Genomic DNA, 22,832 nt, shown 5'->3' with positions numbered 1-22,832 from the left:
TTCTTACACATGCATACATGCTGTAACATGTAAGATACAATTTGCTGGCAGTGCTGGGGAAATAGGACTGGTTATTCTCTGAATGCCCCAGAATAGACCTAAGCCATATATCAATAGCATATAAGAAGAAAGCATTCCCTTTGCTAAGAAAGAATTGAGGGTATCAGTAGGGTTTCCCTGAATGTGTGTGTGCACATCACATGTGCTCTGGTCTGTACACATCCCTGTAATTTGCTTTCCTGCCCTTTCTCCCCCTTTCGTAGCAGTTCCACACATTGTGCTGGAGAACCTCAGTAGCAACTCTAGTCCTGGACAAGTTTGAGAGGGAGAGAATGAGAGAAAAGTAAAAACAATACACACTCCTACCAGGTCTCTTTGAATCCTGCACAGCCTGGTTGGGCTTGCTCTGTGGACCTGTGTTTGCAGCATTCATTGTTGGGGGCTCTGGAATGTTGGACAGCATGCTGGAGAAGGAGGGGAACAACAATTACATATCTCTTGGCAAACTATCAGCGTTGAAAGAGGATGGAGAGAAAACCTTTGGGAATGACCTGAGTTAATAAGAAAAGGGGTTCAACTGGTTGTATGACATGGGAGCAGCCAACCTCAAATGATGAGATGATGTTATTTTTTCCTGGGAAGTCCCAGAGGGGAGGTATTAGCACAAAGTCTTCATTGCGGAATTAACTCAGAATACCAGAATCCACTTCACTGTGGTGAGGGAGAACAGCCATGCTACACTACCTGACTTTCATGATTACTTTCTCACTCACCATATGCTGCACTGCATTGCCATCATTTCAGGAAAAAATCCCAGGTGCTTAGCAAGCTAAATCTCTGTGATTCTTCCCAAAGAAAGGAGCCTTCTATAGGAAAGCCATGAAGAGGAACTAAAGGACTGGTAATATTGCAAAAGCTTTGTCTGTAATCTTTTTGTAGAGTGCTGTCTGGTTGTCACTGGCTGGTGGTTTTAGCCACTAGCCTTAGACAAACCAGCTTGCCCAGGCAGAAGGTGTCACTGAACTCAGGTGTAGAGAGGGGTTATGTGGACCAGAGAAAGCGTGCTCAGGATAATACGGCAATGAAGAAATAATCTCAGAAATTCTGAATATGACTCCAGTGCTCCTGTCTCTCATGGACTAAAAGATCAAGTGCTGTCAGGGCCTGAGCATCTAAGGAACTTCATTTTGCCATTGAAAAAAAAAAAAGGAAGAAAAAGAAAGAGAGAGAGGTCTGGCTTTAGCATGTTTGTGAGACTGCATCTAGCCTGTATCTGGGTGGCATTTCTCCAGATTTCAGGGACACAGTGATGGAAGCAAATGAGTGATGGCCAAACACTGTGGACTGCTACATGAAAGGATCTGGGTGGAATAACTGGATTTGGCCCATCACTTCTGATAAATAATGGACAGAAGATGAAAAATATTCAGGTCCAACTGGATAACTGATACTAAACATCAGAGCAAGGAAAAGAATCAGGAGGCTGGGGGTCCTGCATTTCACCTCTACCATTCTTGGTTCAAAGCCAGGTTTGGAAGGAAAGCTGAAATAGTTTGTTGGATCTCTGGTCTTTTTTGGATCCTATGCTGAGGACAGAGCAGGATCTGCAGAAGCAGTAGGTTTTGCAGATGAGGCCTACAGAGCTTGTGGAGTATCCCAAACAGGGCCTGTAGCTGCAAGTAATGTGAGATGAGAACTAATACTGAGATGCATCTGCTAAGCTATAGGGAAGAAACCTGCACAACTGCTGGCTTCAAGCAGCTCTGCTAGTGTCTGCTCATGAAACTAATGCGGCTGCCTGTTAGGTCACAGCTGAACCATATACAATTGTCTTGAACCTCTCTAAATTTATAATTCCTCAGCTGTTAAACAAGCACAGATGTAAACAGTTGTTGGACAAGTTTTAGCTCCCACCTGCTAATTTATGAGCTGCAATGGTAGGCCGTACCCCAGTATCCCCTAGTTAAGCATCTGAAGATGTCTATGTGTGCTCTGATTTAAAAGTGGTTAATCATCCCTCCTCTCTAGCATGCTGCTGTGGCAATTATGAGGGCTTATCTCGGCTTCAGAAGTGTCAGTCTCTTCCCTCTGAATGTATGGGAACACTTGCCAGGGAAAACCTCAAGTTTCTGCAGCAGCTGAGAGGAAGTATCCCAGAAGAGACTGATGTGATGAGGAGTCACTTATCACCAGACACAAGCACAGTGCCACCCAGGATTGTTCCTCTGACTGAATTTGCTCCCTTTCTGCTATAATATCCAGCACACCCTACCAGCCCCTCTTTGTCGAGGATACTCATCAGTGTTCTGAAAATGGGAGTTCCACAGCAATGCTCTGTCTGGTGGCAGATGTGACCCCAAAAGGTGAATAGATTTGGTATCTCTGTTTTTGGAAATACATTTTCCTTTTCTGTTTTGTCTTTTTTTTTTTTTCCCTGCAATTTACCATCACTTTCTATTTGTTTGTGCAGAAGAATAAACTTGTGATATGCACTTTACATGTGGCATTTTGTCACCTTCTTTACTAAGCACTCAGAATGAAGTGCTGTGTACATCACATGCAGTTAAGCACTACCACAAATTTCTTAAGCCATGAGAACATAAGGAGTCCAAAAAAAGATGGGAAATCTCAGTGAAAAAAAAAAAAAAACACCTGGCCTTAAGTTGGCTTATAAGTTTCTATGCATTAAAAAAAAACCCATGCAAGCAAAAAGTTAAGTGAGATGCAAACTTTGGCACTACAGGTTATAAAAAACACATTTACTAGTAGGACAAAGAAGAAATTTCATTATGGTTGGTGTCACAGACTGATACTAAAATCAGCTCTGCCTGTACTTGTTAACTCTCAGTACAGCATTTATAGTCCTGCCCTGCTTTAGCCCAGTGATCTATGTCTACAACAGAACAAAATCCAGATAGGAATTCACAGAGGTGCCAGCTGTGAGCTGTTACAGCTCAGAGAGGAGGAGTGATTGTGAAATCTGGCCCTGTAATCTCCTGTTGTCCTAAACTGTGGGGCTGTTAACACTCCCATCCTAGCAAAAGATCAGTCCAAATCCGAACACAGCAAGGATGGGACACAACACCTGGCACAACCTAAAACACATATAGTCATCTTTCCCAAGCTCAGCCTGGATTCTTCTGCTATACTCTGCTAGTGAATCTGGTATTAACAGCAGTTTGTCAGCTCCAGTAAATCCACATTGTACAACCTTTCAACTTATTAACTGAGAGATCAGAATATCCAAGCAGTCAGAAAGACAAGTATAACCCACTAAGGATAGACTCCAGCTTTAATACTCACCTAATTCATGTTAAAATATTCAATTTCTGGGTCCTGAGAATTTCATTGTCCTCAGTTTAGGACAAGTGTTAGCAGACCCTCTTTCCTAGATGTATGTCACTAACAAGTAGCAAATCCTGAGCAGTGCAGAAGATGTTGCAGTCTGCTGTAGGATCAGACTGCAGACTGGGCTATGGCATAGGTATCATTTTATGGATGTTTCTCAGATTAATTGCTTGCACTGTGGTCTGGAGGTGGATCTTGCAACCATCCAGCATATTTCTGACTGATTTGTGGATAGGAAACACACAAATGAGTAAAAAAGTCTGCTGATGCCAAACTGAGCTTGAAGTCCAACAGAAACACAGTTCCCAAAGAAATAAGTCTACAGATGCACAGGCTACAGATTAGGACTGCATCTTGTTTTGCTTAATAAAGCTGACATAGTAGGATTACGAGCTATTCCAGATGGTTTAACACATTGCAGGACAGTTGCTGTATGCTCTGATTAAATTCCCTGTTAACCTCTACAACCTTCTCAAGTGAGAGTCATTTCTTCTCACGGCAGGTCATGTCAGAAGGAGCCAGAAAAACAGACTTTCAAAGGTGGAGTGGGATCCAGCTATGAGCTTCCTGGCCCAAAGCGAAGCCAAAGGGTTATTGAACAGCTATGCAGAAGGCTAGGAGTGAATGTGGACTTCAGTGCACTACTCAGTATTTTAAAACCAGAAAGTAAAAGGTGCTGCTTACTGGGGATACCTGCCTCCAAACAATCGTTCTGGATGGAAGGAGAAGCAAATGCACGCCAGGCAAATATGTGGAACGTATGAAGGATAGGGATATTTGCTAGCAGTACAGACCAATAGCTTCAACGGCCACTAGATGTTGCCACTGTTCTTCTATAAATTATCTGATGTTCTGGCATTCACCTGATGTGATGTTAAATCTGGAGGGTGTAAAATCTTAAGAAATCCTTCCCTCCTAATCTATCCTGTTTTGGAACTCATATATGGCATTTCTTAGTACCACATGCCAGAGGAGACCAGCCTCATACCAGGAAGTTTTGGCAGTGGGAGGCCTGATGCAGCATGAAGAGCATTCCTGGGTTGCAGAACATGGAGCGTGCAGGCAAACAGGCTGCTCAGCAAGGAGCACCCCACAGCTACTGCAACTGATCCAACACCCACTCCAGCATTGTGATCAAATTGTACATATTTCTGTCCCAGCCCTAGATCTCATCGTGCATTAAGCCCACATAGTGGCAGGAGAGAGCCTGGTGTTAACTATTTCTCCTACTGTGTTGCTACAACAAAATACTGACAAGAGATGTCTGCATAAAATTGGAAGAGAATAAGCATATAATAAATATTTTAAGCTATCAAATAAAATAACATAAAAAGACATATTTCAAAGCAAAAAAATAACACCCTCCCCAAAACCCAGCCTGAGATTTTGCAACTTCTAGAACAGATCAAATTACATTGAAATCTGCTGCTTGTGAGTATTTTCAGTGTATGCTAGTCATGGGCTTCAGAGAGAAAAAGGAGCAAGGCCACTCTGTATCTCTGGAGAATTAAACAGTAAAGGCTATTTGCCAGACAATTGAAGGCTATTTGTCAGACAAGCTCTGCTTGCCAGACTTTCACATAGTCAAAATCTGCTCGGGAGATAGCCCTGCTGAGGACTTCTATCTTGGCTCCTACTTATGTCCATCTAGCACTTCCTAACAAGACAGATTTCATCTGCTGCTGTTGAAATGATTTCAAAAACATCAACAATCAGAAGTTAGATAATTTGAAATTAGGTGCATGGAAACTCAAAACAAAAACAAATGTTGAATATAGTGGTCAGAGAAAGCTATGCTTTGTCTAGGCTGTTCCTGAGGCCAGTAAAGTAAAAGGTATATTTGGAGAGAGGGAGGTGGCCGCAGTGACATACAGGCAGTTCCTTGTATGATTAAAAACTCTACACTGAAGTGCTGCAGTGTCCTGGAGGCAGAAAACCCTCGCTGACCTAAGTGGAAACTCCATACTCAAGCAAGGTCTGAATTTAGCCCCCAGATATCACCACAATCCAGGAAGGGAAAAAAAAAAAAAAAGAAAAAAGAAAACCAATAACAAAACAGCATAAAGAAACAAACAAAAACACAAATGAAATAAAAAGAGAAACAAAAAACACCCATGTAGCTCATCAAGCAAGTCTTCTAGTGATTTAGAACTCTGAACCTTGAGTACAGCCCTACACTACTTATCAACTACAGTGTTTTCATCCTATTGCTGAAGGTAGGGATATTAGATATAATATCACCAATGGAAAAAGCTACTAAGCTGCTGACCCTGGCATCATGGCAGACCACAAGTGGCTTCCCTGCCAACCCTACCAAAGCTGCTTCTAGGCTACTGAACTATATATTTCTATTTCCCAGGGAAACTGCATAGAGAGGAGGAAGGAGCAGGACTTAGTTCTCAGCCTGGCAACTGAAAATGGAGACGTATCATTTTATCTGAAGACAGAGTAGGAGGTGAGAATTCCAGTTAAAGATGTGCCTTGGTGGTTAAGTGTCAGACACAAGGCTGCTTTATCCAAGTCATCCTATAAATCCTGGTGCCATAGTAGTAGGATGAATCCTCTCTTACATTCGGTATGCTTTCAAGGCTCCAGCTCTGTGCAGTATGCTCCAACTGCACTCTTAGGTCCCCCATCTCATCCTTTTTGCCTTGCCCCCTAACCTCACTTGTCTCTTTCCTCTTGGGATGGGGATAGAGGAATCTGGTCTCCTGGAGGTGTAATTTGTGCACATGAAAGCACCGGAGATGACTGGAAAAACAATGCAGCAGCTATAAAATGGTCTGAAAACAGTTCCTTGAAGCAAGCAGAGACAAGGGTAAGTTAACATCGTCTAAGTGGCTACAATAAGGTGCCATGTAGTGGTAGCTGCATTTCTCAGCTTTGTGCTCCATAGTATAAATCACATTCATTCTTAGTTGATTATGAAAAGGAAATAACCCCCCAAGGGTCATTCTGGTCTATCTGCTGGTTTCTGTGAAGAAATTTTGCATGCTGAAGACTTTCTACTACAAACAATGTGATGTGTTGTTTTTCCCCCCACTAGATTCTAGGTTTATTTAGTGGACTGCTTGATTCTGATCGGATGCGAAATGGAGGAGACGATGTTTTCTGTAGGATTTCTGCTTTACATGGAATCTGAAAGATATGTACACCTTTGAGTAACTTAGTAAAATGAGATGCATTCTCTCCATCCTAGAAGCAGAACCCAAATGGGTATGGGGAAACAGGCAGAGTCACCTAAGAAGGAACAATCAGGAGCTAAAGGAGAGGAATAGTTTGCACACACAGGGCTACACAGTGTGCAGGCAACCAACTTTATTTGTGCCATGAATCAGGGAATGAGTTTCCTTGAAGTTTGATTCTTCTCAGTCTCCCACGCATATTTCATAGCTACTTCCTAAGTCTCTCTAATTAGCTTTCTAGACTTTGCACTACTTCTCATTTCATGCATATGACTATTTTACTTCTTTCCTTTCTGATGCATTATTTCAATGCCTGGCATTTTACAAGTTATATTTGAAAGCCTAGACGAGGCTGAGTTTAAAGATGGAGAGGGAAGAGGACAGAAACGTGTAAAGAAGAGCAAGACCCCGGAGTGTTTTTTTGAAGCCTTACTGAGAAACAAGATGTGAGAAAGTAAAACTAAAATGCAGTAGGAGGAAGGGAATAAGAGGAATGGTATATTGATTTGAACAGAAGAGAAGGAGTGAGGCATGTATGGAGTGCCTGGTCTTCTTGAATACTGAGGCAGAGACTGCAGGAGGCCCAAGGAGCAACCTTTTCCTTTTCTCTCTCCTCAGGGTTGGTGGCAGTGCTATCTGAGACTCTGCACTCTGAGCTGTCAGCTATTAATAACTGCAGGATGCCTGTGCAAACGGACTTCAAGAGTCAAATTCACAGCACTTTGCATCAGCACTTTGTGCTGGGCAGAGCTTGCCTGCACCCAGGAGGCACCCTGGGTGAGTGGGGCTGCTGGACGAGCCTCCCCAGCAGTAACCCACAGACAGGCTGGGAGGAAGCAGCCCACTACTGAGCTGTGGGGCAGGTGCATGAGCTGGTCTGAACGTGGCACTGCAAGCCTGAGGTGAGTTGACCTGGAAACAAAATAATTTAGAATAGAGGCTGGAGAGGGTAATGACTAGTTTGCTTTGCAGCAAAAACAATGAAATGAATGCTGCAAAGACTTGTGCAGGAAAAGACAGGGCGATTGCTCATGGGAGAAAAGAGTAATTGTGGCCCTGGCTTTATGTATGGGATAGCAGGGAGGATGGGGACTGAGACTCCAGCAGCATCCCATGGTGGGGTAGCAGGAAGAGCAGTACTCACAGTGTGGATCTGGGCCTTGCCAATGCTGAAGACTGCTACACTTGTCCCTGTGCTGAACTCATTCTATGTAGTAGGTTTTCCACTCCTCAGTCCTGATGGATAAGTGGGGGACAGCAGAAAGGGACCAACTTGCCCTCACTGTTCCTTGGGAATGAATGTGCTGGAGGGGCACAGTTCCTTAATGGTGCTGGCCCTTCCTTGTCTTGCCCCAAGGAGTCCACATCTGGGGCATGCAGATGATTTCCCTCTGTTTTGCCAGTCTTGTGACCCATTAGATGGGCCATAACCTTCCAGCCCTTTGACTCTTGGCAGTATTGCCCCTTTCCTGTCAAATAAGACCTCTGCCTTTTATATAGCCAAGCAGATGTCTGCCTGCTCGAGGAGAATGTGCAGAGCGTGCTTTATGGCTGCACCTGCTCACATTTGCTTAGGGAATACTCATGGGTGGGCTCTTCTACAATGTAAACTACACTGGCAGCATCCCAGTAAAAAGAAAAGCTTGGAAATCAGAAATGAAAACAAATAATCCAAAAGAGTATCTGGCAGTATGATTGGAGCTGGCTGAATGGGGCTGGGCTGCATTCAGCTGTTACTGCCACTTCATCACACGAAAATCATGTTGCAAAAGGAGCAATGGTGGAATAAAACTGCAAAATACACTGAAGATAAAAATGTCTTGAGCACAACAAGGGCAGTGCACAAACTTCTGGAGCTACTTGTTTGCTTGCTAGTTTATATATATAACTATATATATATATAGTTATATAAATATAACTCATAGTTCAGTGTCTTCAGTTCTGAAGTTTTAAGCAAGTAAAGGTGCAAGGACAGAGTTGATTAGTTACTATATTCTCTTTCTGAAGCCAATGGATCTTCACTTGTTTATATTTCCACTGTACTGAGGATTATCTGAGGATCGCTATAGGCACTAACCATGATAAAGTGAAGACAAGACATAATTCCTACTTATGTTATATTATGTGTGATAACCCCCAAGAGAGACTGTAAGAATCTGTCTGAAGTGGAATTACTGAGATTTCTTCAAGTTTTCCCTGAGTTTAAAGAACAGATCTTTTATCCTATCTGGGGACAAAGATGGAAAATAGAGCGCAAGAAGAAATTTCCCTGTTCCTTTCCACCTCTCTCCAGAAAGATACATGATAAGATCAATACATAAGATACATGTGCAACTGACTTCAAACAACTTCAACAAGCAAGTTTTGCTTTAATAGGTTTGCCTGTGTCTTATTCTTCCAGCCTTTCTGCAACAAATCAGAATTTCATAGGGTTGTTTGTTTGCAGGACTTGTGGTGTAGTGGGTTTCTGAATACTCTAATCACAATTAAACTGTCTGAACATCCAAACCCAACTGGCATGTTATTCAAATTGCTCCTAGATAATCCATGGACAGACTGAATATATTTATCCAGAAACATATATAAACTCCAAATGATAACTGCATGGTATTATAGCATGTTATGACAGAGCAGTTTCTCAAACTGATGCTTTGTTACTGCAGCACAACAAGGTAACAGAATACCACTGGGGCACATCTGTGCCCTGGGAGACTGCCATGTTGCAACTGTAACATCTATTTTGGATGGCAATTGTGTGGTACTATTGCAATGCTTCTGCTGTGACCTGTTGCTGTATTTTGTGTCCTAATACAATGTCTCCAAAGAATACCATGATATTCTGCTCCTTCGTGTGGATGGGACAGAATAGAACCTGTGTGTGAAATGAAGACCATGTGTCTCTTAACTGTAGATGGCAACTAAAAGATAGGCAAGAGATGCCTTTCCAGTGTTTCATTCTCCATTTCCTTGTGTATTTAGAGCAAAGCAGAGAACTCTTTGTGGGAATGCCCCTTGCAGGGACTCCTGCTCCTCTTAAAAGGAAAAAGCCCACTAAACTCATTGGGAAGCTGACACACGAAGGTAAGATACGCAAAATTGCACACACAAGAATTGTTTGGATCTCAACCTGAATTTCAGCTTTCAAAATTTCACTCTGCCTGACTGAAGTCCCAGGGCAAGACACACACTGAAGGTATCAGGAGGTAGGGCCCCAGGTGTTACTAACAGCGATCCTTCAACCGCAACACATTTTGTAACTTCCTATTGAACACTGTATGCACAGTACCTATGTGAATGAAAAGAGAATGATATCTTTTTGGGCATTGATACTTCAGTACCTACTCATATTCCATGTTAATCTCTCTCTTAGAATCTTTGCCTCTAATTTCTTTTTCCTCTTTGTGATAGAATTCCTTTGATTTCAGTACTTATCTCTGGAAAAAGACAATTTTCCTCTGTGGGGGTAACACAACAGAAAGAATGTAACTTTGGGCACTTTTTTTTTCACAGAATACATGTGTATTAAGTAGGGTGACATTTAATTGACTGTGATACCCTCATCGTATCTTTAAACAGCATAGGGAATGTTTTTGGAGGTTTGGAATAGTAGTAATTCAGTGCTGCCACTTTCTTCAGGTCCTCAAAAGGACTGTGGGAACTTCTCTGTTAGGGTACATGTATTTATTTTTCTATTTTTCCCTAATCCTGTACTAAAGTAAACAGGCAAGTAAAAATCCAGTTTGCAGTTAAAGGGCATTTCCTCCCATTCTAGAAAACAGTCTCATATAGAACTGAATTGATTAAAAAAAAAAAAAAAGGAAAAAAAAAATTTCTCTAAGGAATGTTTGAAAAAATGAGGATTGACTTATACCTATTTTATACCAGTGTAAGGATGGAGATTTACTCTCTGTTGTGAACGAGAAATTGAGGAAGTGGTTCAATCCTTGCTTAATAATAGTAATAATAATAATAATAGAAATAGAAAGAAAATAACATAAGAAAAGTTGTTTTATTGTAGATGTAGAACTCTAACTGCATTTATAAAAGATTTTTACACTGAAAATGTTTGAATCCATTGTTGTGATTTTTTTTTAAATTCCCCTTAAAACAAATGAACAAAAAGATACAATAACATCATTAAATCTTCCATGGTTTCAACATACTGTTTAAATAAAAGTGTGCCAGAGTGGTCTTTGATCATTATTAGATAGCACTACCTGAAATGCTGACTGCCACTCATCTAACTTGACAGTAGGGAGCACAGGGCAGAAACCAGACAGGCCAGTGGTGCCTTTTGAAGCAACACAAAAATTCTGCTGCACTGACTGAGGTGTCTCAGATGTTGGACACATGCATCTAGTTCTACCCTTATACCTTGACTCCAATTTACTCTATCTCAAATGTCATCGATGCAAAAAAAAAAACCAAAAACAAAAACAAACAAAAAAACCCACAAACAAAACAAAACAAAACAAAACAAAAAAACACCAAACAAACAAACAAACAAAGAGCATAGAATATTTCCTAAAAAAGTTAATTTAGACTTTAGTTAATTTGGCTGCTTCGAAGTCACTGCTGCCAGGAAGCAATGTACAAGAGAGACTTGGAGCAGAACACTTCCTAAAATGTCCCATTCATATGTTTTGTAGTCATGCCGCAAGAGGTGACTAAGCTGAACCTGGGGAAGAAGATCAGCATCCCCAGAGATGTCATGCTGGAAGAACTTTCTCTCCTCACAAACAAAGGATCCAAGATGTTCAAATTACGTCAGCTGAGAGTGGAGAAGTTCATTTATGAGAATAACCCTGATGCCTTCACCGACAATTCTGTGGTAGGTTGGAAATTAAAACTGCAAATCTGCTCCATGCATCCAGGGGGAACTGGGAACAGAAGGTTCACAAGCTCTTTTCTTTCTGTCTCTGACTGCATGGCAAAGAAGTGCAGAAAAAAACCCCAACAAATTAGATGAACACATATGTTTTAATTTCTTTTGGCAACAGCTTTAGTTTCCTTTTGTGAATTGTTTGGTATCTTGCAAACAGCAGCATGGAAAAACACAGTACTGAGTGATGAGGGTGGACTGTATCTTTATCAGGCATTCAGAACTGCACAGGGTGTTGTACCCATCCCCTTTTCTCTTTGCAAGATGGAAGTGATCCAGTCAAGTCTGGCTTCAGCAACAGTGGGTGAGGTTCTATTTTTAGGCTCAGATACAATTTTATTTCTCCTACGGGGCCCAGTCCCCTTCTCATTTCTGCACAAAATTCCATAAATGAAAATTCAGATAGAAATTTCCAAGATAACACCACAAATTATTCCATTTATTTGCTGGAAGCTATGGCTGGTTGTTTTATTTTTTCTAGTGTGTCTTCCTATCAGATACAATGCCTTTTTTTCCTTTTTCCCATGAGTTTGTTCTTTCATTTAATCTTTGAACTTCTTTCTTCAGTTACTTGCCTGAAGTCTTCTGAAGATACTGAATTTTTTACAAGAGGAAACTTTCCTTTTACATAATGTTATGAATTCAGTAAAACAAATAGAAAACATTTCACGTTCGTCACATTTTAATGCTACATCTCATCTTCTGATGCTCTTTAAGCTTTATTTGGTGGTGCAATTTTATCTCTTTGAGGCATCTGTTTTCCAGTCTTGGAAAACTCAAGCAAAACAATGAAAGTCAAGCTGAAGAAAATGTTCTGCCAAAAAACAAACAAACAAACAAAAAAAACCCTATTCTTTATCTCTCTGATATTTTCAAAAGCAGCTAGTAAATTTTTACATTTGAATCCTAAAAGTGACAATTTGGGAAGCAGGATGTGGAAAGATGTCTCAAAAAAAAAAATCATTAAGAATGTAGAAATAGGTTGGATTACAGATCAGGGATGACAGACCAGAGATACAGCAAGAATATCTGGTGTTGCTGAACTGCAGCAGTTTCTTCACTTCTTTGTGCCTCAGGCAGTTCAATCAGCTCTCTTAGAAAGGATGTGAGAATGAATGGTGTGTTGAACTTTGGACTCAGCAGATGGAAATCCTATAGAAAAGCAAGCTGTTTTTATAAATACTCAGCAATCTCAGAGCTCCTAAAATGTACTGAGGGCCAAGTTTCTATGTCAGAACACGAGGATTACTGCAATGAGGATGGCAGGAGAAGTGAGAAAATAAGGTGAGGGAATGAAAAGACTGAGGTCCAAACAAGCAAAAATTTGAAGGTGTCACTTAGGGGTCTCCAATCAGAGAAGTACAATGTGAGTATACAGTGCCAGTTGTGACAAACTAGCTCAGAAGTGAAGAAGCAAAAACAGAGGCACTGAAGTGTTAACAGAGATACTGGGTCCCTCAAGGCTTACATTACAAAGGCTGATGACAATCACTAATTTTCTGTTAGTTGTTTCTATTTTTTCAATAAGTTTATTCATCCACATCTGACATTCGATTCTTACATTTCTGTAGCAAACCTCTAGCTTTATTCTGCAAGAGCATCCATACTCTCCTGCTCTCTGAGTGAATTTGCTTGTGGAGTAATGTATTTGGGAGTTATACAAGACCCCAGCAAGGATAGGATTTTCTTCAGGGCTTTGCTATATGAGAACAATGGTAGAACCTCCAAAGATCAGCTGGTACTCTGCTGTAAGACCCTCTATGATTTGCTTTCAGAGCTATCTTTTCTCTACAATTATGGAGCAAGTAACAAATCTCTGTTGGTCAGTGCAGGAAGACTTCAGTCTGCCACACTGCCCTTGCCTGAGACTTAGTTTAAGTAGGACCACAAACATAGTTGTTACCATTTGCTGGCTGCCCTATGTGCTTAGTGCAAGGACTGCCAGACTGCATCCACAGCCTTTGTGGATAACTGTTCTAATCACCACAGCCAGCACAAATTAGCACCTCTGCTGGCAGCCAGAGCAGCAAGAAGAAAACTTGAGTGATCTCAGCAACAGAGCCATCCCCTCAGAGGGTTGGTTGCTATCAGGGAACTAGATAAAGGCAGCAGATCTGTGGCCTCGCTGTTATCTTGCAAGCCATCAGAAAATGCCTGACCTTTTCATCAGAGCACTTTATCAAAAAAACCCTTTTGAGTGCAATATTTGATTAGCAATCTGGCTCCTTCCTTTCTTGCTCCTGGCTCTGCTCAAAGGAGGATTTAAAAAAAAGGTTTAAATGAAAAGGAACAGCAAGAGAAAGATAATGGCAGACAATTCCTACTACTACTTCCAGTGGCTTCCTCCACCTAGTTAATTTTCATGTCCTTTGCTACTCATCCCAAAGAAGTTCTTTTGCCTTCAAGGTTATGAAGGGATTTAAAGCTGGTGGTGTGTTTTTTTTTGTTTGTTTTTATATCATGGATTTCTTAATGGTCTTAGGAAGTTTTCAGGAAACGCTTAGCAAAGCAGAGTAAATAAGGGTTGGAATGGAGTACAGATGGTTTATTTCCCTCCAGAAAAAAAGATTAACAGCAAGGTAATGTAATATAAAAACAAGACAAAGGTTATTAAAAATAACTCCCAACCTTATAAGGGTCCCAGAACAGCCTGTGCTGAGGCCATAAACCTTCCACACAAGGTGAAAGATCTCAGTGGTCATGTCACTGATCCACCCTCCTGCTTCCATCCTCCACCTCCTTTTCCTCATCTACTCAAACAACCACACAGGTCAATCAGATCACTCTCCTTACTCCTAAGAGAGAAAACATATACATTGCATGTGCATGAATGTCAGATAACCCATGTAAAAGAGAACGTCACTCTCCCTCTTATCATTGCTACATGTCCATGCATCCAGCTAAAGGCAAACAGTAGCTACTACCACAGTCAAAAGAACTGAACATTACCAACATGAGCACAATGAAGTGCACTAACTACTGTGTAGCAATCTTCAATACTGTGCTTCTTCTCTTGAAAATATACAGTATATAGGGATGATTTTAGCAAGAACTGAGTTTGACACCTTTAGCACACTGACATCCTGACAAACAGGGAGAGCTCGTGTCATGTTCTCCCTGTTTGGTACCATGCTGGAGACGTGGAGCTCTGCCAGGCTCTAGCTACTAAATTAGAAGGATTTCTCCTTCCTACCCAACTCTGTGCCACCCTGTTGCAGGAACTATGATTCATTCCATGTCTCAGGATATTATCCACCTCATTGTGCAGTTGCAAAATGCAGTTTGTTATTTACTAAAGACCATTGCAAAATTCTAGCTAACTGTGATCGCATCTGACAAATCTCTACAGGAAGGAAATACTTCATTCATTATTTTAAAGGTGAAACTGAGACAGAGAGGGTCTCAGTCCTACCTCTGGGTCTTCTAAATCACTCTTTACCATTCTGAATTAGAACAGCATTTCACAGACCTCTTCTCCACTTCATAGTGTTAATACATTTGTCCTCAAATACATCAACATCATGTGAAACTACATTTCTTAGCCCTGCAGCCCCACTCATTTTTACCCTAACTCTTCTCAAGGTTCCACCTCTGTTTTCAGAATCTTTGTGAAAGACCTTCCTGCTATCATTAGAAGGGAACTGTTTGAAAACAAAACCATGGTTATGCTTTTTGGATGTTGCTGTTATGATGTCTTTCTTCCAGTGAGAACCCTTTAAAGCTCTTTTTTACAAGTCAAAATCTGTGGTCTGATTTGGGCTATATGCAGAAAATGTCTTAAAGAGAGACGTGAGTTTTGTCTATTTTTTTCTGTTTCAACTTTACCTACCACATCTTAAATTTGAACCATTAGGATTGTGGAATAACCAATACCTGAATAGACAATTATCAGTAGTAGTACATCAGAAAAAAAATAATGCCCACAAACATAAACCCCCACCTTGATACATTCTCAGTGCAGCCCATAAGTTACAGTAAAGGCAGTTTCCACATCTTGGCAATGCCTGTGTGAAGACATGATGTACATGTGTGGGCAGGTACTTTCTGTTGTACTTCAAGTCAGGAGGTCTCTTCAGATCACTTAAGATACGAAACGTGAAACAAAACATAAGAACTGAAAAAGGGTTAAGATCTGGATTACTGTTCTTCTGCATAAAAATTTATACAGGATTTACCCTGTATTTCTTTTGCAGCTTAGCAAGAACCCAGTGGAGTAAGAAGTGACAGGTAGAAAATGGAAGTGATTATGCTGCAATGCCAAAAATGGTGCATCACAGCAGACAAAAAACAGCCTGCTCCACAGATCTCACACGTGAAGCAGCCAGACATATAATATTTGAAAGAAAGTATAAGGATGGAGGAACAGAAGAGCTACCATGCAGCTACTAGGCTTACGGCACAAGCATAAACGATTGGGTCTGTTTGCTCTTTAATATATGTACTTAGTGGAACGCCAAATATCACTGGAGGCAAGTTTTAAGTGAAAATATTAGGAAAAACACTCTTTTTAGAGGTCAGTTCTGCTGGGAAAATTAAACTCCTTGAACAAATCTTACCGGATAAGCTGAGATATGAAAAACTCACAGAGTATGACTTAAGTGGAGAGAGCCAGTTGCGATGTAACTTTTCTAATATAATGAGCCTTGCTCTGCTGGAATTGGATTGGTGCAGAAGACCTAAAGGGAAGACCTGGAGGTCCCAATTAAGCCCCAGACTGTGTAAGAATGAACATGAAGTCTGATGGCTTCTTGTTCAATAAGTAACTGGCATGCAAAAAGCAGAAATGCAGAGAGGAAGAGCCATTGTTTCTCCACAGCAGTTTGTTGGAGCACTGTGAGAAAAGCTTGGACAGAAATTGAGAAATTCACAAACTCAGTTTATTTCATTCACAGAGAAAATGTAGAAAGGATTATATAAAATATATAAATAAGATATTAAAAAATCTGTAGGATTAGATAGAAAATATCATAATTTAGATGAGTAAAATCAGACATTGAAGTGAAAAATTCTTTGTGTAAGGTTAAAAGCAAGTCAGAAATAGAGCTGGATATAGAAAGCAGGAGCTGAACCAAGTGAAATGCCTCTTGGGGGAACATGGTTAAAAAAATTAAAATAGCTGAAGATACTTTAATAGCTGAGTTTACTTTTTATATTCATCCTTTTAAAGAAGTGCATCAGGGCTTAGGGCTGTGCAAAACCAGATTAAGGACCGATGTCACCCCTTTACCTTATGTTTTCACAGAAACATCAGGCAGTCCCTACTCTCATATTCAAGCTTCTAAATTTTAAATCAGCCATCCTACCATAAAGGAACATTTGAGTGGCTGCTGCTGAGAGGACATAGTCACAGTAACTTCAGAAGTGTTAGTAACCACATAGGCATCAAGTCTTTGGGAAGCTCTTTATCACTGAGGCGGAAATAGAAACACATATGGTGGCCTCAATCATTCTCTTCAGGGCACTGCAAGGAATTGACGGGAAGCACACGGTGTCTCCTCCTGGGGACTGCCTGCAGTGACGTCAGGGCATTGAGATACTTAGAGATCTCAGCTCCATTAGTTGGATCATCTTTCATCATCTATTTTTCATGAGACACATGGAGCAGTCCTTGAGAATTCAGAATTAATTTGATCCAAGCACATAGCCTGCAGAATCGGGATTCTGCTAGTGCTAAGGACCTCAAAGACACAAGCCCAAATTGTTTAGGTGAGCCAGGGGACTGTGCATCACATGAAGTTTCCACAACTGTTCTTTTCTTAGGCATCCCTAAATTTGCTCTAAGGACTGAGACCGTTTCCTGCCTCCAGTAGCACCCAAACAGAGCTGACCGTACCATAACACAGAGGGACTGTGTTATGTCCCTAGGGCCAAGAGAAAAGGGCTATCAGCCTTCTCAATTGACTCCGTTGGGCTTTTCTCCTGGGACTTCCACCAGCAGGATCAGTGAACCCTGAATTTTGTGATGTGAATATGCATCTTGAATACGCAAGTTGTTACCAATGGCACAAGCCATGCATTCCACTCAAGCGAAAGCCGTATTTCACCCTGAAACCAGAGACATGCAGCAAGTGCCAGAGACAAAACTTCATTTGCTGAGCTTTGTCTGTGTCAAGGCTCTGTTCCTGAGCTCTGCTGTCTTGGAGTGTGTTTGTCTGACGCCAGCAAGGTTCAAGATAGATCGCCCTTGCCTTCTGTTGTATAAAAACAGGATTTTCTTGTAAACTTGAGTTAGGATAATTCATTGTGGTAGCCAAAAATAAAGAAAACAATTTATTCTAGTAGCTGAGTAGAGTTGGACTATTAAATGGAAAATGGGTCTTTCCTATCTGAATGGATACGTCTCCTGAACTTAGGATGTTTCTTAATGGGCCAGCAAAGAATCACAAACTAGGCTGAGACCAATCAAAGTAATTTAATTTGCAGATAACTAGGATTTAACTGTGGCTTTCTTGAGGCACTTCGTGTTTCAGAAAAACTTTACTCCTGTTTAGTGATAATACTGCAATTTAAAATAACACAAGATGACAATGACGCTCCTTCCTGGTCACACGAAATACTGCTGTTGTGCACAAACTCAAATCAGCTCATTTCATTGTAGTTCAGGTTATCCTTATGCTCCTAATGTTTTGTGACCCTTCTCTCTCTTTTTCTTTTTTCTTTTTCCTTTTTTTTTCCCTCTCTTTCTCTCGCTCTCTCTCTCTTTTTCCCCCTGAAAAATGAAACTAAATGTAAGTTAGCACAAGAAAAGAAAAATAAGCATCTAATTCTGAGGAAGGGCATGCAGCTTGGGTGCAACTTGAAGGAAAATGCTGCTTTGAAATTACTGAGAATATCAGTAGAAGCATTGATCTTCCATATCTATTAAGCCTTTGAGATCGACCTCATTCTGACCCTCACCCCTCCAAAAAAATCCTTGTTTCAGCTTGCCTTTTTACAGTTACATAGCTCCCACGCATAATTGAACAGATTGCCCTGCTAGATCCTGTGCACAGCTTAAGCCTCACGCTCTCAATCCTCTCCCTTCTCAGTGCTTCCTGACATTCAAGGGAACATTATCTCCTCTGTTCCTAAAAAGGGAATTCCCTACAGCTAGGAGAAGGACGGACAGTCCCTAAAGGCCCTGGGGGCACCAGCTCTGCCACTTCAGCCTGCAGCTGGCTCCCTGCCTGGGCTGCAGCCTGGTGACCTGCTGTGAAACTCTGGACACTGTTGCTGGAGACACACTTAGCAGAGGGTTAGATAATTCTTCTGCCTAGAGCCTTGTGAGGTTTTTACTTCTCATCTATTTTTAGCTGACCGAACAGCTGGCCTTGGAAGCCTGTTTACAGCCTGGAAAGCTGCTTTTAGCTAAACTGTACTAGGTGTAAGAGCCCTGAGAAAAACTTAACCCTTTGGGAGCTCTAAGATTGGCACTCTTGCCTCCCAAGGACTGCCTGTGAGGAATTTACACAAGCAGTACTGCAGCATGAGGAATGACAGATTCAATAACCGTCAGCTTTATTTCTGTTATATTTGCATACTTATAGCTTGCCCCCGACTCCAACAGAAAAGACATAAACCAGGCTTCTGTCTCCCCAGAGTAAATCTCAATGTATAAATACCTCTCCATGCAGACTTTCACGTATATGGAAAACAGCCATACTGGCAGTTATCTGTCAGGCTTTTATATTGTAGGTATATCCTGCTGCTGTTGTGCTTTCTAATGCTCAGCTCCCACATGAAACAATTTCTATTTCTTGGCAATTTTGCTTTGCCACAGCTTGAACAGCATCTCTGCTTGGATTTTTACCTGCTCTGGCAAAAGCTGTTATTTCCTTCTCCTGTATTCATATAGATCACTGCTGGAGACACTACAGAGTACCCTCTATTTCCATCTTGTTCATCTAAAATAACTACAAGATGCCCATTTAAAAGTGTCCTTCAGTTGACCTTGTTGCTGTTTGCTTCTAAATTGAATAAAGAGAATAACTCATACAAAGTTCTGCCATTGGTTTTGTAATCAGGACGAGGCTGGTTAGAGCCCAGGGAGTCAGGGGTTTGCATTCTGGGACTGAATCCTGCAAACATGAGTGGGCAATGTCCTGTAACATGGAATTCTACTCTCTTTTCTCTTGCCCTAGGATCACTTTCAGAAGTTCATCCCACCAGGAGGGCATTATGGGGAAGATGCTGATGGTTACGGCCACGGGCGGATGGTAGGAGGAGTGACAGCAGGGCATCATGGCTCCAGTAAGCATCACTATTCCACTGTTCCTCCTAGGCCTGGAAGCAAAGGAGGTCCTGGGGACAGTGAAGGGGAGCATGCAGAAGAATCTGCTAGAAATGCTGGAGAAGGAGGTCATGGTACTGAGAAAGGCAAGTATACCTCTGCAAGAGCAAGGAATAGGTAAAGCTATCACAGCTTGTGTCTTACAGACAAGTAAATGAATTTGACTAAAACCTGTGTTCTTACAAAGTAAGTTGCACAGCAAAGTTTAAAAAGCTGAACTGCTTAACTGGACAGTTTTGATTGTTTCCAAGTTGCTTGTTCATAAGCAAAAAGCAGAGATACCTGCCTTGACTGAACCAAAGAAATGATGGGAAAATCCTGAGTTTTTAAGTTTGGTACAGCAGTATGCCAGAGCATAATCTAATACCTTTCCTTTGAAGGGTTTCAAGCTGGACATTACTGGGGACAGTAGAAATAGCTTTTTGGCTTGATAGTCTGACCTGACACATCAGTCTTCAGTACATCAATCCTAATTTCAAATTGAAGTTTTAACCTGAATGAATAGCACATTTTGGATAATATTAACAAAGAAATAGCAATATTTCTAAATGTTATCTGCTGATCATCACTTAAAGCAGTATCTTTATGAGGCAGAATACCTTTCACTGATTTTAGTTCTGGTGTAATTTTATCTTCTATTGGGTTTGGCCAGAAGCCTCCAGAATCAAATCCCTTGCATGAATATCAGCAGGAGAAATTACTTTAATAGTTCCTATTGCATTTTAACAACAAAAACAAATTTGCTTGGGAACTGCTAATAGGTACCATAAGGGACAACTTCTTTGAGTGACTTGTAAAATCCAAGGGTTTCCATTTACATTCTGGAAGAATGTCCATTTTATATCAAAATAGTTTTTATACTTCTGGGTATCCCTGTGAAAAAGAAATCTATGAAATTAGGTAGCATTTTGCCTTTCCTAAGAATGTTCCCTGAAATAGAGGAAGAGATGAGGTGCGAGCAACCAGGGGGAACAATGAAAATCTAGTTTTCAAGTATATGCTTTATAACAAGATCCTGGGGGAGTAGCTCTTAGACTGCGATACATCTGATTTTGTGGATAAGGATGAAAGTAGCTCATAGAGAAATCTAACCATACATTCTGAGTGCCTCAGCTTCAACGGCAAGATAGATGTTCAGTAGCAAGAAAGGTGCAGTATTTGAAGTACTTGTCATCTAATTAGATGGTTTTACTTCTGTCTGTTTACAGATGGAAAGTCAGGAGGCAAAAAAACTCTGTTTAAAACTTACATCTCCCCCTGGGAACGAGCAATGGGTATCAGCCCTGAGGACAAATGTCAACTGACCATTGACTTACTGTCATACAGTCCCAAAGCTGATTTCCCCCACTACAAATCTTTTAACAGGTAAGTCTTCTGGGATATAGAATTCCATTTACTTGGAGTGAAAAAAAGAAAGCACCACAATAGTTTTGGACAAAGCTCTCCTGTATTGTGCAATGTAAATTAGTATTAGTTGCATGTCATTTTGCTTATTGCAGTCTCCTGTGGGTAAAAAGTTTGGAGGCCTATAAAGAGAAGATACATTAAGAACTAGAGATTTTAATTCAGCTTATAGACCTAGGTAGCAGGATAAGAGGACTTTAATCCTATTTGCCTTTCTTTGTCCTCACATTTGGCATGCCACTGCTTATTACTGTTGCTATGTAAAGTTCAAGAGTTCATGAAAAACACTCAATATCAGAAACCATATACATCCCAGTACATCAGGATCTTTCTGCTGCTTCTGGTAAGAGTTGAAAGTTTAACAGATATTTCTAGAGCAGCAACAATCTTCTGTTCACCTCTCTATGTTTTGCACTTCCTTTAGTAGTTTTAGAACATCAGTACCTAGGAAATAGCCAATCCCAGTCCTTTCTGTAATAACACAGCCCAGCCTTTGCCTCCAAAATGTAAGGGATATCATCAGGTGTGAAAGCTGTATGGTTTTACCAGCAGGTTATGCAGCAGGGGTTAAAGAAGTGTGCACAGGAGCAGAGAGGATTTGATTCCTGATATTTTTTTTCTTTTTCTTTTTGCTTGTTTTTTTGTTTTTAATCATTTTTAGCACATAGACAATAGATAAGCATGCTCTTGGGTTGGATTTGATAGGCAGTTAACTGCAACAGTGATAACATTTACTGTCTCAATATATTTAATTATTTATTTTCCAAGTCCCATTTTTTACCTATGCTCTGTGCACTAAGTCCATTGTTTCTCCCCTGCCAGGACTGCCATGCCATATGGGGGTTATGAGAAAGCAGCCAAACGGATGACCTTCAAAGTGCCTCAATTTGATATTTGCCCTTTGCTTCCAGAATCTATCGTGTTATATAATCAAAATTTCAGAAACAGACCCTCCTTCAACAGAACCCCAATACCTTGGATGCCTTCAGGAGAGTCCTCTGAGTACCATGCTGACATCAACATGCCAAGAAGTGGTGAAACAGAAGAGCTGTAAATCCCTACCCCCAAAGTCCTTCCTTTTTTCTTAGATGTTTCTATGTGCAAGTTGCTAGTAAGGAGCTGAAAAGTGCAACTCTAGTCCTGTGAGTCCTTTCTTCATTTTTGCCCATAACCCCAACAAGCTCATGGTGACTTAACATTTGCTGTGGTGTTAATCCATATCAGAAACAGGTTGAGGGAAAGGAATTTTTTATTCTCTGGGGCATAAGAAGGCAAAATTAGGAATTCATTTTCTGTTTAGCAATGCTAAATGCTGCCTATCTGCTTCATAATAAATTTGTCATATATTCACAAGTAATAAAACACCCAGATGAAATAAATGGAATCTGCTTTTTCTCTTTAAAAATGTTGCTGAATCCTGTTGAGGATTAGTCTCACAACAGGGCTGTTAGCACGGGAAGAAAGATCTGGGACAGTCATAAGATAGACAGGTATACATCAAGGCAGGTAGGTATACATCAAAGTGAGTTGGATAAAGACCCTGATAATGAAGGTGAGGAATTATGCATTTGAGAGGAAATCATACAAGTAAACATAATGGCATTGGAGATAAAACAGCAACTAAGTCTCTCAATGTAACAGGCTGATTAAATTATTTCAGTGTCATCTGAAATTCCCTAGTTCTCTGAGTATGTCATAAGCAATAGCTCAGTTTTCTTCACGTAGACAGAACAAGAAGGCAGCA

The 22,832-nt window shown here is 40.8% G+C and overlaps 1 protein-coding gene across 2 annotated transcripts; it reads left to right on the top strand.

The window, feature by feature from the left end:
* Window positions 1-7,266: 7,266 nt before the first annotated feature.
* Window positions 7,267-22,467, top strand: MYOZ1 (myozenin 1). Of its 2 annotated transcripts, XM_065746088.1 has the most exons (6): window positions 7,267-7,435; window positions 9,513-9,614; window positions 11,183-11,364; window positions 19,536-19,770; window positions 20,893-21,049; window positions 21,911-22,467. In XM_065746088.1, exons 2-6 carry the CDS (start codon window positions 9,539-9,541, stop codon window positions 22,140-22,142), a joined length of 882 nt encoding a protein of 293 aa, XP_065602160.1. In that variant the 5' UTR covers window positions 7,267-7,435; window positions 9,513-9,538; the 3' UTR covers window positions 22,143-22,467. The 2 variants fall into 2 exon arrangements, with proteins under 2 accessions (XP_065602160.1, XP_065602161.1); XM_065746089.1 differs by lacking the exon at window positions 9,513-9,614 and having other exon boundaries at window positions 7,269-7,435.
* Window positions 22,468-22,832: the final 365 nt, after the last annotated feature.

This window comes from Cyrtonyx montezumae, unplaced genomic scaffold, assembly GCF_038088225.1.
Source record: "Cyrtonyx montezumae isolate F1298 unplaced genomic scaffold, pur_monq_1.0 scaffold_4, whole genome shotgun sequence".
Classification (NCBI taxonomy): Eukaryota; Metazoa; Chordata; class Aves; order Galliformes; family Odontophoridae; genus Cyrtonyx; species Cyrtonyx montezumae.
The sequence above is the reverse complement of the archived record's forward strand: the minus strand, read 5'-3'. Positions and strand labels throughout refer to the sequence as shown.

Excerpts from the sequence above, each read along its gene's own strand:
- MYOZ1 (XM_065746088.1), top strand. The coding sequence starts at position 9,539 with ATGCCCCTTGCAGGGACTCCTGCTCCTCTTAAAAGGAAAAAGCCCACT. Across the intron at positions 9,615-11,182 it reads TGGGAAGCTGACACACGAAG|TCATGCCGCAAGAGGTGACT; the intron begins GTAAGATACGCA and ends TATGTTTTGTAG. Across the intron at positions 21,050-21,910 it reads CACTACAAATCTTTTAACAG|GACTGCCATGCCATATGGGG; the intron begins GTAAGTCTTCTG and ends CTCCCCTGCCAG.